This window comes from Megalops cyprinoides, chromosome 9 (assembly GCF_013368585.1).
Source record: "Megalops cyprinoides isolate fMegCyp1 chromosome 9, fMegCyp1.pri, whole genome shotgun sequence".
Classification (NCBI taxonomy): Eukaryota; Metazoa; Chordata; class Actinopteri; order Elopiformes; family Megalopidae; genus Megalops; species Megalops cyprinoides.
The window spans coordinates 25056929-25073026 of NC_050591.1; the positions used below are offsets into that span (position 1 = coordinate 25056929).

At 50.4% G+C, this 16098-nt stretch overlaps 1 protein-coding gene across 3 annotated transcripts in view; it reads right to left on the reverse strand.

Annotated features, from left to right (window-relative positions):
- LOC118783237 (protein CASP-like) overlaps positions 1–16098 on the reverse strand; it is a 148624-nt gene that overhangs the window by 45715 nt on the left and 86811 nt on the right. For all 3 annotated transcript variants that reach the window (XM_036536998.1, XM_036536999.1, XM_036536997.1), the window contains exon 9: positions 2176–2224. In XM_036536998.1, coding sequence (XP_036392891.1) covers positions 2176–2224 — 49 coding nt within the window. The remainder of the gene's footprint in view (positions 1–2175; positions 2225–16098) is intronic.

Consider the following 16098-nt stretch of genomic DNA (forward strand, 5'->3'; position numbering starts at 1 on the left):
TATCAAGAACATGCTTTCTGACTGGCGGACTGTCAGGGCACATTTCAAAGTTATCCCTTCTGCATTTATCATGCTATATGATAAAACCTAAACTGTTTCGCTGCCTTTCGCGCTGAACAGGAACTTTTAATGACACTCACATATGAAAATTTACACATAGGCGGCTCAAACCAGAAGACCTGGACGTTCAGGCACGCTAGCAATTACACTGCTGCTAGTGAACTCTGCCTGCAGTTCAAATGAGAGAACCTACTAAGAGCGCTACCATATTTCTACAGACTAGATATTCAGACATTTCCGGTACTGCACAATACTTTTAATCTTAAACTGATGCACACAGAAAACTTCAGGCTATTTCAGACTGTCTTCATTTTAATTTATGAGAAATGTGTTACATATGCACTCCCCAAACAGGCATACATTAACATTTATAGTCTGAGAATAGTTACAAGAAAAAAGATGAGATAAATATTAAAATGATTCATATCTTAGAAAGGAGAATATTCCACTTATATTTGTAGCAGGAGCTAGCATCACCATCTTAACAGAAACGTGGAAATGTGGTATTTCCAGACACACTGAGGGACTCCAAAAATACAGTTAATGAAGTTGAATTTGACAAGCAATTGAGGTCTGTCACAATTTGACTGCCGTTCTCCTCAGTAAGGCTGTGCTTCAAACAAAGAAGCCTGCATGCTTGTGAGCCAAAAAGCCGGCCAAACCAAAGGGGACAGAATACAACTGTAGTCTGTAGCGCAGACATCAGTCAGGAGCCAATTCCATTCACCACTCTGCCACACATCTGAGCCGTCAGATCAGAGCAGTCAGATTCAGTGGATTTGACAAAAAGACAATGGGTAATCCTCAGAGCAAAGTGGCTCGATAGAAGTGGAGCTCGGGCTAGTGAGGACCCAGAGAGACGCTGTTGTATGATTGGACACGTGGAGAGAGAGAGAACAGCAGTGTCTCGGGTGAGGCTGGGAGAGGGTGGAGGTGCAGAGAGACGGCAGTCTGGGAGGAACCCGCGACACACGCACAACTCAAGCCTCACAGGCCCAGACAAGCCGCTTCAGTACCACGCACTCCAGCGTGACTGCACTCCAACTGCAAGGCCCCTGATAAGGTTTAAACACGGGGGGGGTGGAGGTAGGGGGTTACAGTCTGCTTCACTCGGGCCATGACAAGGGCTGTGTTTAGATCAAGCGGCAAAGCGTATGCCGTTTTGCCAAAATCCTCAACCGTAACCAGGTCAACGCAGGCTAGCCACTGTGTCTGTCTGAGGGTTCCAGACTGCATAGCAACAACGAAAGAGACAAAACTGCTAACTTTGGCTCCATTAATCCCAGGATAACCAGCGTTCTTTTACTTGAGAAATCCTTTCAGCGTCCTCAACAATAGGTCGGAGGCTCTAGTGTTCACTTTCGTTCATTAGCTTTGCCATCTTAGTCAACCAATTCTTCAATGGGCAATTTAGTGTAAAGAGTCCTACTACTTAACTGTGATGTTTCGAGCTGAAGGGGGAAAGCGCACAGCGATGGACCGGCTGATAGGAATCCATTTACTGGAAAAGCCGGGTGTCAACTTGCCGTCTGGATTCAAAGGGTTACCAATAAAAGTGCTTTCAAAGCACTTATAACAAAGAAAGAATGCAAGTATCTAAGAGAGTACAGACTGGAATTTTAGGACAGTAAGAAAGCTGCATGGCACAAAAGCCATGTGACCAAAGCACTGTCCCACTGGAACACCACTAAGAAACAGACAAGATGATCTGAGACACAAATGTAATGTCCTGCGGACATGTAAAATGCATAATACCACTGAAACACTGAAATGCAGCTTGTAATTATGCATGCTATTTGCCTGAACATTTTTGCCATTGGTTATCACTTTGCGTATCAAGTTTTCGTTATAGTTTTGTTTCTTTATTTAAGGTACCCTGGAAAGCCACGCCATCTGCTCTGTCAGAGCAGAAGTGGTTTCAGCTATTTTTCCTATTTAAGGGTAGAGGTACTGAACTTGTCAGAGAATTAGCTGTGACTCAACGCTGCTGCAGATTTCAGAGAAGAACTCTACTAGCTCAGTGATGTCAGTGCTTGCTTCATCTCTGATACAGCTACATGCTAGGGCTATTCACAGGAGCCACGCAGAATGTGAAGCAGTGCTTCAGAGACTCACCTGATTGGCTCTCTCCAAGTCGGTCATCACCATCTCAATCTCATCGGCCCTGCGGGTAGAGAAACACTCCGTTAGTGCTGGAACACCTGGTGGAACCGCAGTGCTGGGAACACCCTCCTCGCCAGCCACACAGTTCAAGGGGGTCTTCATAAGTGGGTTGTAAACCACTGTGGAGGATACTGGCCAAAAACACAGCTGTGAGGAAGCCACTGATTAAGTGACTAGACCTCACCTGCAAGCACCAAATGACTGAAAAAAATATATACCTAATGGATAGGCCTACTACCAAGCGGTGAAACCACCACAGAAAAAGCTGCTCTGACTTCCTTCCGAATTTCAGAAGTGTTAGGATGTCCAAGACATGCAAGAAAAACACAATCAACGTAAAACCTTGCACAATAATGTGTGAAATATGTGTGAGAATCTTTTCACGTGTGTAAATGGTGGCACCCTCAAGTACACTTAATATGCAATAAACAATAAAGTCCTTAGCTCGTCGTGCTGAACCACAATTACCATCAGTGGAACCCCTGAGGCTGTGGAATTTGAGCTGGAACTGGTGCTAATCATCCAGACTTGGTATGAACACACAGCGGAGCGCAAGTTCCCTTGTGAGTGGTCTCTGGCTACCCCTACACAGACTGGAAGAAGCATCGTTGCAAAATTCTGCTGAAATGCTGTGGAATGTGACTAACTGGTGTCTTAGGAATATATATTTTATGGTTCCAGGCTTCAGAAGACAAGTGGCAATCTATAAAAAAAAAAAAAAAGTACACCGCTGTGGCTGGGGAGTCAGTTCACACTGTATGGTGAAAGCTTCAGAAATGAGCCAAAGACCTCCATGAAGGATGTCAAGGGAAGCAGTCCATCAAAGGATATCTAAAAATACGGTATTACATAAATACCAAAATAAAGGACAAATGTTTTAAATGTGGTGCCTATAAATAGAGCGTCATTGACAGAGGAAGGAACCTGGTGGCAGCAGAGGAAGATGGCAGCTGAACAGCAGATCACATCCTTCACTGATGAAGTGGAGAAGCTGACAGCACAGGGGAAATCAAGCCACCATTTTAGAACGTTAACAATGAGACTTATTACATTTGGAGGGGTGGGGGGGGTCTTATTTCTAGAGGGAGTCAGGACGACGTTTTTTTTTTTTTTTTTTTGTCATTTATGAGGATCCGATGACAAAACTCTGTAGGATCCGGAAGGAGCTAATTATTTACGCTTTGAGGGGTACGCTACAGAGCACCCCTCTAAATCAACATAAACACACACCACAGGGAGCAGCAGCATTTTACCGTGTTTAATATTATCTGTATCAGATGCTGGGCTGAGGGATTCTGATTTAGCTGAAAGTCAAATGCACTCGAGCAACAAACATAAAAACATCTACCGAATTCTCCACAAAAAAAAAAAAACTATTCATGCACTGTAACTACTCGTGTGACTGGACAAACGGCACATGCAGGTGCATTTTCCCCCCTACGAATGTTGCTTATGCAGAACACAATGAGGGCTGTGTCAGTTCTCCCTCCCACCTGTGCTGTACCAAGAGTCTCAGAACCTCCCTCAGGACACGCAGCAAGCGGGGATGTGTGTGCGTGTGTGTGTGTGTGCGCGTGTGTGTGTGTGCATGTGTGCGTGTGTGTGTGTGTGTGTGTGTGCGTGTGCGTGTGTGTTCTCATCCAGAGGTCTGAGAGTGACCGGCTTCCTCTCTTCAGGTCCAGCACATGCCCACTAAGCCCTCTCAGTTACAGCCTAATCCAGCATGCTGTGAGCTCCAGAGCCCTGGCCGTAAGTGCTCGCCTAAGCCACACAGACAAGCCCACAGTAAAACAGAGGGATTACACTAATATAGTCTTTAGGCTCCCCTTAATACACTCTAATCTGATATAATATTTTTGAGTCTGAGTGAAGAGCCAGGTCCCGCAAATGGCGTGGCAGAGCCATTTATTCACAGCTCACCTGCTTAAGCATGGGGTTAAAGGCACGTTCGGGCACACAGCCCTGTATAACACAGTTCTGTGCCCAAAAGAGAGACCCACTGCGGACTGCTCAGGGCAGGGGTCTATATGCCTATTGGTGCCCATGTAAAACCATAAACTTTTAAGCTGGACCCTTTAAAACATATTTTTGAACCTCAGGCCAGTGCTACATTTGGAAGCTGCTGAGCCGCATCTTTCTGGTTACACAGGGATGAGCCCGTGGTTTTGAATTATTTAGAAACGTGTGCCAATAGCCAAGCCCACTCTGGCATGACATCTGTCTCACTGTGCCACTCTTTCGCAAGCACTGTTAAAAATGGCATGAATGTTTTATCAAGAGGAAAAAGACGACAGCATGTTTCAACCTCGACTAAAAGCTCAGATTAAAAGCTGCTCTTTTCACGAGCGCCTTGTTCACTTCAAGTGGAAGGTGGTGGGGCTAATCAGGTCCTGGGGAAAAGGGTGGCCCCAAGAGTCACAACCAGAGTCACAGTGCAGAGTTACTGCAAACTGCCAGCATCAGAACAATGAGAATCCATAAGCTACCCAGGCATTCACACTATGACTCCACTCGGTACAACCAATCAAGCCAAAAAGGCAAAAATGAATACAAGTATAAATCTTTTCACAGAGAAGTCGGCGACAGTTCCTTTATGGATAACAATACTTAAACTACCAATCAAACCAAACAGCAGAAAGAGCACATTCAGAGTTATTTGCCTCCCAATTGCAGAGGGCACTCAATCAGAAGGCGTGCGCGCTGGCTCTGTGTAAATGCTCGTCAGCGCTGTGGCATGATTCACGCTGTGAACAGCCAGTGCGTCTTAATTAATTTAACGACCTTGCATCTAATTCTGGCTAATTCTGCATTAACTGTTTAATTACGTTAATTGGGATTTATGTATAATTTTTTTGGGGGGGGGTGACAGTTTTTTTTTTTGAATTGGTGGTTTAATGAAAGCAGTTGGTGTAAAGCCCGCTGCTGTTTATGTTATGATATCATTGATGCAGGTGGCACTGATTTTCTACACTGCATCTCACACTGATCCCTATAAATGTGACTGAGATACTGAAGCAAGCGTGCAATAAATATAAGGTCAAAACAGGGCTGCAGGCAATACAGTAGAAGTGAATGGAAATTGCTTTTCTGTTTTTTTTTCCATGCTTTTGAGTAAAGAAATGCAATTTCATGGCTTCTGGTAACCACACTGAAAGCTTTTACTGTATCTAATGCGCGATATTAAACAGATAGCGACAAGCAGGCATTAACGCTAAGTGTTCCCGATACTAATGCAACCCAAATGGGGGGTAAAGCGCCAAATTTGATCGTTTAATCAAAGCGCAGATGCAAAGCATTTTTAAATAACCTCTGGATTTGCCAGGATTTTGGAATTAGAAAGGTAATGCGGCGGCGTCCCGGAGGAGATCAGCCGCGCGTTTACTCAGATGTGCCCGGCCAGTCTATCAGCGGCTGTGGTCAAACACAATCCACTCCTAATAAACCGCAGCCACAATACGGCGCGCGCCGAGAATCGCAGCCTCTCCCTCTCTCCTGGTCTACAGGAGCAGGAAAATTCAAGCCAGCGCGGAGGCATCACTTATGCGAAACAGAAGACCTCTGGAGGGAATTACGAGTCCATTAGCCTGCCGAACTTCAAACAAACAACACCGAAGCCACGGCCAAGAACATGCTGGTAGCTGCCAAAAGTAGAAGGCAGCGTGTTAAAATATATGGCCTGTCATGCCAAGTCGCATTTTGTCTCTTCATTAAATCTTCATTACTTCAGACCGAATGGGTCGCTGGGAATTTAGGGGCCTGCGGAGGGAGAGCGACTGTGGAAGAATTTGGGGGAAACGGATTATAAGCACAGAGCCTGTGTGGATTTGTATCCAGTTACTGGGAAAATGATAAGATTCTGCAGGGCAGGAGAATCTATTCACGACGTGGGACCACAGAAGGCTGTGACATATGATACTGCCAAATGACGGAACAACTAAACACAAAAAAAATCAAAATAATAAAATAATAAAACATAATCATGGTGTTTTTTAAAGAGAGATGGCACTGAGGGTGTACCACTGCCTGTGTAAGCGCCCGCATGGGCAGATGCAGCAGAGAGCTTAAAGCACTTCAGCAGCTTTACAGAAGCCAAAGCATACTGGGGACACATGTCCAGTCAGAGACACACATGCAAGACATACCAGCCTGCATACCTCAATCTGCAGCACGACCCACAAAAAAACCATTCTGCACACAGCACCCTCAGAACAGAAGCATAAGCTATGAACGCACATGAGCAGTTGTCAGTGTTTGAACGTGGGAGTTTATTCCTGCACGCCGTTCAGTTTTAAAGTCTTAATTGAGTAATCAAGGGAAACTTAGGGTTTTAATTAGCCCGGCTTTTGTGTTTGATTGGGCCTGATTTCTCTGGAGACGGGCGTGTGAGCGTGTGCGCGAGGACTCCCCCCGCTCCGCCAGGTGAACCGCTCTCCTGCGCCTCCAAGGAGAGCTTATTAATCAAGCCAGCTGTCCTGCAGGGGGTCTGCTGTTCTGCACCGAGCACACACCCCCCTCAATAAGCACCCCTCCCACAGAACTCCATCCAAAACCACCGTTCAGCGGATGACCTACATACAATAGGACGTCTTCCTGAAAAAGACTTCCCTCATCATTAGGCTCTCTGCTACCTGTTATTAGACTGAGGAAGAGTCTCCCTGTGTTCTCTCGCAAAGCATGCTGGGGTTTACAGGAAGCCGAACTCAGCAGTGACCCTACAGCCGTATCTGTCCCTGACCACAGTGGATCATAAATAAAGCGGAAAGTAAGATGGAGCACCATCACTGGCAGAGTAAATGAACTCCCGGCATGTCCCCACCTCCCCCCCCAAGGCAGGCCTGCACCTGCAAACAGCTACCACAGTGGGGAGACAGAGAGCAGACCCGGGGGTGCTTTGCTCACAGCTCGTGACAGTCAATCACCAGTCAAATGAATCTACTCTGTAAACTTTTCACTTCCCCTCCTCCACGTCCCCTCCCCTTCCTAGAGCAGCTATTACAGTAAGCTGATGAATACAGTCTACAAAAGGGGACCTGGAGACGAAAATCCACCTGAAAAGCTCCAATTTCCTGTTTCCTGTTTCCCTGGAAAGTTTCTTGGCTGACGTTTCCCTTGTCATAACATGTGAGATTGTTGGGACTATAAAACCGCTGCCTTTCACTGTTTCTCACTCTGGACTCGGTGGACAGGGCACACATTTCTGGGGAAACTCTGAAATGTCAGACACACACATTGTTACACTGCAATCTATTAATGGAGTGAAGTATGAGAGGCACCGTGCCAAAGCTATCACCACCTTCATCGGAATCTGGAGCTTGTTTGGTACAGTTACAGCTAACTCCGTCTGAATTACATTTGATCCCGCTGTTATTCTAGTTTTTAAGCCCGCTAATGGACACACACTGGTCAAGCAGAGGATGACTCAACCTGAGCTAGTCTGCTATTGGCTTCAGCGTTCCTCTCTGAGGATGCATATGGACTGTGAGCGGGGGCAGCAGGCGTGTCTGGGTATTGATGAGGAGCGGCCGTCTGGGCTTGCGTGCGGGGACAGCTGTGCAGACGGGCTTGGCTCCCGGCGCGACCCCGGACTGTCCCTTCCCGCGGCCGCGGGAGAACAGGGGTCAGCCGCCGCGGCCGGGGAGAGCGGGGACGCACGAACGCGCCGGCGGTAATCCCCTCCGCTCCCCTCCCCCCGCTCTCATATCCTGCGCACAGCCGCCCAAATCCCCCAGGGCCGGCACGACATTTCACAGATTTAGCCCATTAGATTTTCATTCCCCCCCCTCCTGCTCTGACGGTGCTGAGGGACGGCGTTCCCTTTCCTTCTGCCCCTCCCTACACCTGCTTAACCTTTCTGAGACCGGAGCAGCAAAATGGCCCCCGGGGGTCAGCCTCTGCGGCCACGCCCCCTCCCCCCGGGGGGGACAGACGGACGGTCGAGCGGGAAGGGGCAGCCAGTCCGTACGCCCTCCCTGCGGGAGATCATCACACTCTCCGCCTTCACCCCGACCTGGCGCCTCGCTGCGGCCACCGCTGACACGCGCAGGCGCCCGTTCCACACGCGGCCGCAGTCCAGGCCAGAGTATACCGCAGTCGCCGCCTGAATCCGTCCTGGGTGCATCAGAAAGCGACACACACGCTGTGTGCCCAGAGCGGCGGACAGACCGATGCATTCTGGAACATGGCTGTAGTGTCTGTGAGGATGGGTGAGAGGACGCATCGCTGTGGGGCAGAACACATGCAGAGTGATGGAGCGCGTTCTCTGCACGCTCTGCCAGCTATGGACGGGGGGAAAAGGTGGGGGCTGGCGCTGCTATATAGTCCAGGAAATACTGAGCTGTCTCAATATTACTGTACGACACCGGCTCTTCATAAAAGGATAAATAATACCCGGTCCGCTCCCTTAAAAGGCCAGTGTGGTGTGCTCTACCCAAAGGGCTCTGAGCGAACTGTGCCAGCGCGGCCACGCTCCGCTGCTGAACCCCTCTGATCAATCCGGTGAGTCATTCCTATTTCTACCACAAAGAGAGCCCGTTTGCCCACAAGGATCAGCGCGCTGGGGGGGGGGCTGCAATAACACTGTCAGGGTCCGCCGCTGTGTCCTTAATAGTTTCCCGGAACCCAATAAATACAGCCTGGCTCAAGTGTCCTTTAGGAACGTCTCCAGCCTGTATTGATGCAGTAATTTACTGGGAGCGTTCTTATAAAGAGAGGGGAAGAAGCAGCCGAGGGCATTGGGGAACGCGGTGCTGGCTGTGTCATTTCACTGCTAAAGGCAGGGGAAGCCGCAGAGGCACAAAGGCCACTCCCTGACAGCCAGGCTGAAGGGGGAAGTTCATTTCTGCGCTCAAAACTGTGAGATTTTATTGCCAGGAGAGGGACAACAGGGATGCCGCTTCCGCAGCGAGGAAAAACAAAACCAGAGCAGCGATCGCCAGGGCCGAACCTCCGCCGGCGAATGTGCTAAGAAAACGGCGGTAACGCGTTTGGCCGGTGCGCCAAGGGGCGGTCGCGACGAATAAAGCTGACACTTTCTGTAAGATGAGGAGGAGCTGGGGGAAAGCAAACGGATATCAGGGTTCCAGGCTGCTCAGCTGAACAGTGTGAAAACATACATAAGCAGGGCTCACAAGCGCGCCGACACACACAGGCATACATACACACACACAAACACACACACACAGAGGCATACACACACACACACACACAAGCACACATACACACACACACACACACACACAAGCACACATACACACATGCATGCAGGCGCACACACACACACACACACACGCATGCAGGCGCACACAAACACACACACACACACACACACACACACACACACACACACACACACACACACACACACACACACACACACGCACGCACGCACGCACGCACGCACACAAGCACACATACACACATGCATGCAGGCACACACACACACACACAAACGCACAGCCTGTCCCGGACTCTCTCTAGCCAGACAGGCCCGTCACTGGGGCCCTGCCATTATTAACGTGCGCGGCTCTGGCCGGGCTGGGCCGGGCCGCGTCTGCACCAGCTCTGAGGCTCCGGGGCCGGCGGAGCGCCTGTCTGATCCGGCCAAGGCCCGCGCCGGGGCCCAGCAGAGCTGCCGATTAAAGAGCGGCTGATCAATAAGCCATTAATCTTTAAAAGAAACAAAACGCAGCGCATGTGCGCCGGGCCGCTCTCAGAGCCGGAGCCAGCGCGATCCCAGCGCTGCCATTGTGATGTAGTCCTGAAGAAACTGGGGCACTTCTCTATTGACTGCACACAGAAGCAACACGCACGATTGAGAAGAGCGTCCCTAGGGCAGGGAGATGAAATGGTCTTTGCTTGTTTGTCACGAAGGACTAAATTTCTATTAAGGGGAGTAGCGACGCTGTGCATCCTACATGCTACGCTCGGCGTGTAGCTCTGCGTGTAAGCCGTTATTCCCTCAGCCCCCAGGGACGGAGGCTGTGTTCCCTTTATATTAGACACCATTGTTTGGGTGCACTGAAAATGACTGAGACCACCGGCTTTCCTAACAGGAGGTGAAAGCCGTCACCGCTGAAGTCTGCTTCCTTTAGGTTTCACTCATCCAACAGACTCAATACAGAGAGACCAAACTGTCCAAAAAAGCTACCCATGGCTTTCTTCATTCAAAGCCACTCGTATCAACTCTGTTCCACTACTGCAGCCCGGCGTCAGCTCAAAACCGAGGCGGGGGGGGGGGGGGGGGGGGGGGGGGGGGGGTCGGGAATCAGCTGGCCCACTGAGTGTGCTATTTTCGGGATGTTTCGGATGAAATTCGAGCGCAGCCACCATACCTTCCCCCTCGGACTGTCCCCGCGGCAGGTGAGAGAGCGCACAGGGCCGACCCTCCCCTCGACCCGCGCCTCCTCCTCCACAGGCGCCTGGCCCACGTTTCCTCTTCAGGTGCTCCCTCTCCAGGCTGACCGCGCAGCCGTTCTGACAGAAAAGCCACTACCTATTTGCTGAGACGCTGGCCTAGTTTTATTCTTTGCACATTTTCCTGAATAAATTCATAGAAACACAGCAAGTCCTACGAGGTGAGGGGGCCTAGCGCTGGAACCTCGGGCCCCAGCCAAATCTCCACCTACACCTACACTTCAGCACGCAGCTACTCAACCTGAGTGCTGATGGGTTCAGGGACTTCAAATACAAATTTTTACTTAAGCATTTCTATAACAGACACAGCAGGAGAGCTGAGTACTGTAAACTTTAGCCAGGGGATTGGCAGTTGCTTTTTTTGGGCATGTATTTACGAGCAAACCACTACAAACACACTGTGGAATCCAAGGAGAGACCAGGCTGTGCTTGCATGTATATTTATTCATTCATCTACACAGACTGCAAAGAGAAGCAACCGGTTAAGCAACCGGCCCTATAGCCACAAGGCCGTTCGTTCCCATCATAGTATGGACAATGTTGTCTCAGCTGTACAGACAGATTACCATGTAATGCAATGTGAACTGAATTTGGCAAGGATTGCGTGCCCAAACAAAACAAATGAACACAGATCTACAACACACCCAGGAAGAACCCAAATTTAACAAGACAAATGGACACACACACACAGACACACAAATAATAAGTAATAATCTTATTAAACCTTTACATCTGACATGAGCACAATGGCAAGAGAAAGCCTGAGAGGGAAATCAAAGGGAAGAAACAGGTCTGTGTGTCTGTGTTCAGTAAGCATGTGTTCTAGGCTCCTGTACCACTAGGAGGAGCTTCTCTGGTGCAGTCTCTATGCAACTGCCCCGTTACCCACAGAAAGGCAGCATGCTGTAGGGAACCCGCAACGCCTTACCACCCGCATGAGAGCCCAGGCCACACTGCCAGCGATCAGGTGCAGGGCTGTGCAGGGCTGTGCGTGTCTGGCGCGCGGAGGGTTAAGTCCGCCTGCACTGGGCTGGCGCTTTGCTCAGCGAGGCGGTAAATGGGGAAGGCTCAGGGGAGGAGAGCAGCCATGCTGAGAGGGGGCTGGGCTGCGCAGTAAAGCGCTGCATTAAAATTTCAGATCGTGGCACGCCAGGCAGCCTGTGCTCCCGTCTGCCTCAGCGAAGAGCCCGAGGCCCGGGGCCTGGCTGGGGGAGGGGCGGGAACCGGGGAGGGGGGCCATCAGACACCCCGCGGGCCTTTCGGCAAACAGTGACATTCCTAAGCAAACACGTCCGAGGGAGGAGGGGGGCTGGGGGAGGCGGGGGGGACGGAGAAGAGGGCCTCAAACAAACCATGAAACAAATCGATGAGTTCCATTATCCTGCTTGAGCCGAGCCTTCCTCCCTCCCTCCTCTCACTCGCACACTCCGGCCCCTGCCAGCCTGCGTGCAGCGGAGAGGCAGCCCGGCTCAGGGAGACAGGGACAAAGACTGGGAGGCAGGGAGGGAGAGATGGAGGGACAAAAGGAAGGGGATCAATCCGATCCGCTTCAACCACCGACGCGTCGAACGAGGGAACGTCAGCAACGTTTAGCGCCAGGCCCGATGATCAGGTGGCATTTAAGCAGTGCGCGTTTTTGAAGGTGAACTCACTGCCTTCCCGTGAGTGCGCACTGATGCAGACGCCCAGGATCTCTGCATCTCCGTGCATCTGCCTGCTGCCGTGTGCCTCTGAGGCCGAGAGCCAGAGCTGGAAATGCACTCCTCGGGCGCTGGCTTGTGCTTGCTCCACACACGCGGGCCGAGCCTAAATCACTGCAGGGACGCACCAGGAACAGGCAGCCAGAGAGGGGCCTCTGAGTGAGCCCTGCATTCACAAGGGCCTGAGGAGACAACCTGCACCACACAGCCAAAGGACTCAGGATTATATGACCTGCTACGGCGAATCGGCCAGTGAACAGACATCAGGCAAAATGCATAAACATGAGTTGGACAAGAGGCCTGCTTACTCTGAATCCACCATTTTCCCAGGCCAAAGGTGACTGCAGGCATGTGCTACATACCTGCCGGACCTGTCAAACTGCTGAGCAACACTAACGTTCCTGTTAGAAACGCAGGCGAGCGGAAAAACCTCTTCTGTAAGGTCTAGGGAAGTAAAATGAACTGAAGCCAGCAGCAAGTAGATCATCTCAGAACGTCCTGTCTTTAAATGAAGATTAAAAATAGCTTTGGTCAATGTCAACTCAAATACATACTGCATTGTTATACGGGTAAACACATTCCCTGTCAGCAGGAGTTAGGCACACAGCCTTTCAGTACTGCAGTTGGTAAAAAAAAAAAGCCGAACAAATGTGCTATTTGTGGTTCTCTCCCAAAGCAATGATTAATTCAAAGCAAGCTGATAGCAGATACTTTCCTGTGTATGTAATTACTGCGTTCCATGATTCATGTCTGAGTGCGCTTGGCCCTTTCTGAAAGCAGTCTCAGGGCTTCTCTCCCTTCACTATCTCCGAGTGCTGATAATTCCACCACACAGCTAATGGATAACGTGGCAGCCAGACCATCTTTGGGGAATACTTTGGAAAACATGAAATCAAACAATTACTATTTTTTTCCCCTTTTCAACTCCCAGCCCATTTCTCTCGTAAAAATGTACCAACCCCGGATCACTGGTTTTCAGTCAGTTTCAGTCACCCCTGGAAGCACAGATGCTCCAGAAAAGGAGAGAATGAACAGTGCCAGGCTGGAAGCCAAATCCATTTTTATTAATGTATCTGTTTATTTTATGGAAATACAGGAAGGCTTTTGTGCTTAATCAGATGCTCGGAATCAGCGAGGCCGAGGCTTAACACTCGCAAATGCTTCCATTTAAAGTCCCGCTAAAAGCCGCTGAGCCCCGGATCATTCGATGTGAGGTCCACATCTCAGTGTGGGATTTGAGAATCCCAAAAATACATGCCCGAGGACAGAGAACTCACACGAAGTGCCACTTGGGATATGTAAACAAAAGCCTTCTTGTAGTTCTGCACGGAGGACATTTCAAGACCATTCCATAAACTCAGAGCTGACTCCCTCTATCTCTGGTGTAAATACTGCACCTTCAGTTCTCATCTCACTGCAGGCGACAGCTCACGGTTTCCACTGCTTAACACTGCACCTGACTCTGCAGGCTGTCTTTAAGGCGTGCTGTCAGTGAAAACCTCGGCATAAACACAAAGCCGCTGACGGATTCGCTCGTGAGGGAAAGCAGCGGCCCTTTTTTTAACACGGGGACAGCAGGAAGTTGGCCCTAGTGGTTAATTACGCCGGCTGGTAAACCTGGTCTGGACCTGCTATTAGAAAAGGCTGCTTGGGTAATCCGTAAATAAACAGAGCCTGAACAGAACGCACGCAGAGAGTACGCTACATGATCGATTAGCAGCATGAAGAGTGACTGGAGTGGTCTGGTCTGCTGTAGCCTGGATAATCAGGAGAGGGAGGAGAAAAAGAACAGGAGGAGAGAGAGAGAGAGAGAGGAAGGGGGACAGGGGGATGAGGAGAGCGGCGGGGGAGAGAATGAAGCGCAGGGGACGGGAGACGGAGGAGAGGAGAGAGGGGGCACAGCGGTGCAGTGGGCGGCCGGGCCCTCCTGAAAGCCTCGCTTGGGAAGCGCACGGTGGGGAGCGTTTACCACCACTCGTTTTCGGCTGAAACATAATTAGCCCTGGGAGACTGAACAAGGACCCATTGATGAGGTACAAGGCGCTCTGTTTGGAGGCTGCGTGTGTGTGTGTGTGTGCGCGTGTATGTGTGCGCGTGTGTGTGCGTGAGTGTGCGCATGTGTGTGTAGGAGGGAGGGAGGCCTGGCATCTACAGTGTTTATTAATGAGGGGGTCTCCACGCAGCTCAGACAGCTTCAACAAACAGACTCTCTCTCTCTCTCTCTCTCTCTCTCTCTCTCTCTCCCTCTCTCTCCCTCTCTCTCCCTCTCTCTCCCTCTCTCTCCCTCTCTCTCCCTCTCTCCCTCTCTCCCTCTCTCCCTCTCTCCCTCTCTCTCTCTCTCTCTCTCTCTCCCTCCCTCCCTCCCTCCCCCGTTCTCCACGGAGCGAACCACAGGGACAGGCACCGCTCTGTGATCCACTTCCTGCCCGTCTCAGGCGGCTTCAAAGGCAGCCTTAGATAAAATCAACAGGAGGGATTTCAAGAAAAGGGAGAGACGGTGCGCAATGAAGTCAATTAACGAGTCCCTCTATTCTTCTCGGATTCCCCAGCACCCGGCTCCGTCGAAACGCTCGCTAAATTCATTCCCCAGCACCCGGCTCCGTCGAAACGCTCGCTAAATTCATTCCCCAGCACCCGGCTCCGTCGAAACGCTCGCTAAATTCATTCCCCAGCACCCGGCTCCGTCGAAACGCTCGCTAAACGGCTCGGATGGAGCAATCCAATTTAAGCAGAAAGCCCTCGCTTGTTTTTGCCGTGCGGTGTGCGACCAGCATGGTGGTTAAGGACCGTCGCAAACAAGATTCCACCAGAGAAGCCTACAGAGGAGAGACTCAGCTGAACGTTCATGGTAATCATATTTGTGCCCTGAAGAGAAGCGGTGGTGAAAGTGGTGAAAATTCAATTGGGATCAAATACAGTAGCAAATTTCCATTTCCTAATGGCACCACGCTCCAAATACTCTCAGGCTAAAACAACAGGCAGCCCTATCGCATTACACACTGGACATATAGTATAAATGAGAACAGCCTGATCTCTGCCTGGCAAGAAAGCTAGAATGTCTTTCCAGAATGTTCTCAACAATACGCCCAGTCCTACACTTTCTCCCACACTTTAGACCGGACCTTTCGCAGCCGAGACCGTGGCAGCGTAATGGATGCACATCCTACACAGTGACGTGGTTCAACACCACTGAGCCGCGGAGCTTCTTTCTGACACAAACAGAGCGCCGTTTGTCTGAGGCGCTTTAAACCGGCTGCTCAAATCAGGTTCAGTGAAAGCCCACTCCAACTTCAACAGGGTGGCTTCCTCAAATGTGGCCGCGGCCTATGATAAGCCCGAGGAGCTGTAACGAGCGTGTCTGTATGTGTTCAGTCTTCCATTAGCAGCCCTTCGCACTGTCAGCAGGAGTGTGTGGGGTCAGTGGAGAAAAGGGGATAGAGTCTTTATGGTATTGGAGGCAGTCTCTGTGGCACAGCCATCAATCAAAATCAACACCCCCCTGTTTGCACAATGACAGCACCAAGGGTGTGGTACAGAGATTGACATATGGGCTGAGTTTTAAACATTCACAATAAACGCAAGCACACAGAGGCGTGCGCACATGCACACACACGGAGACACACACACCTGGCTCTCCCTGTTAGAGAAGATTCATCACCTCTGGGCGGGAGTGCTCTCCCACCTGCTTTATGACACGCGTACCCTGTGCCACCCACTGCACAGCACAGCACAGCACAGCACAGCTGCACAATTCTGTGAGTAC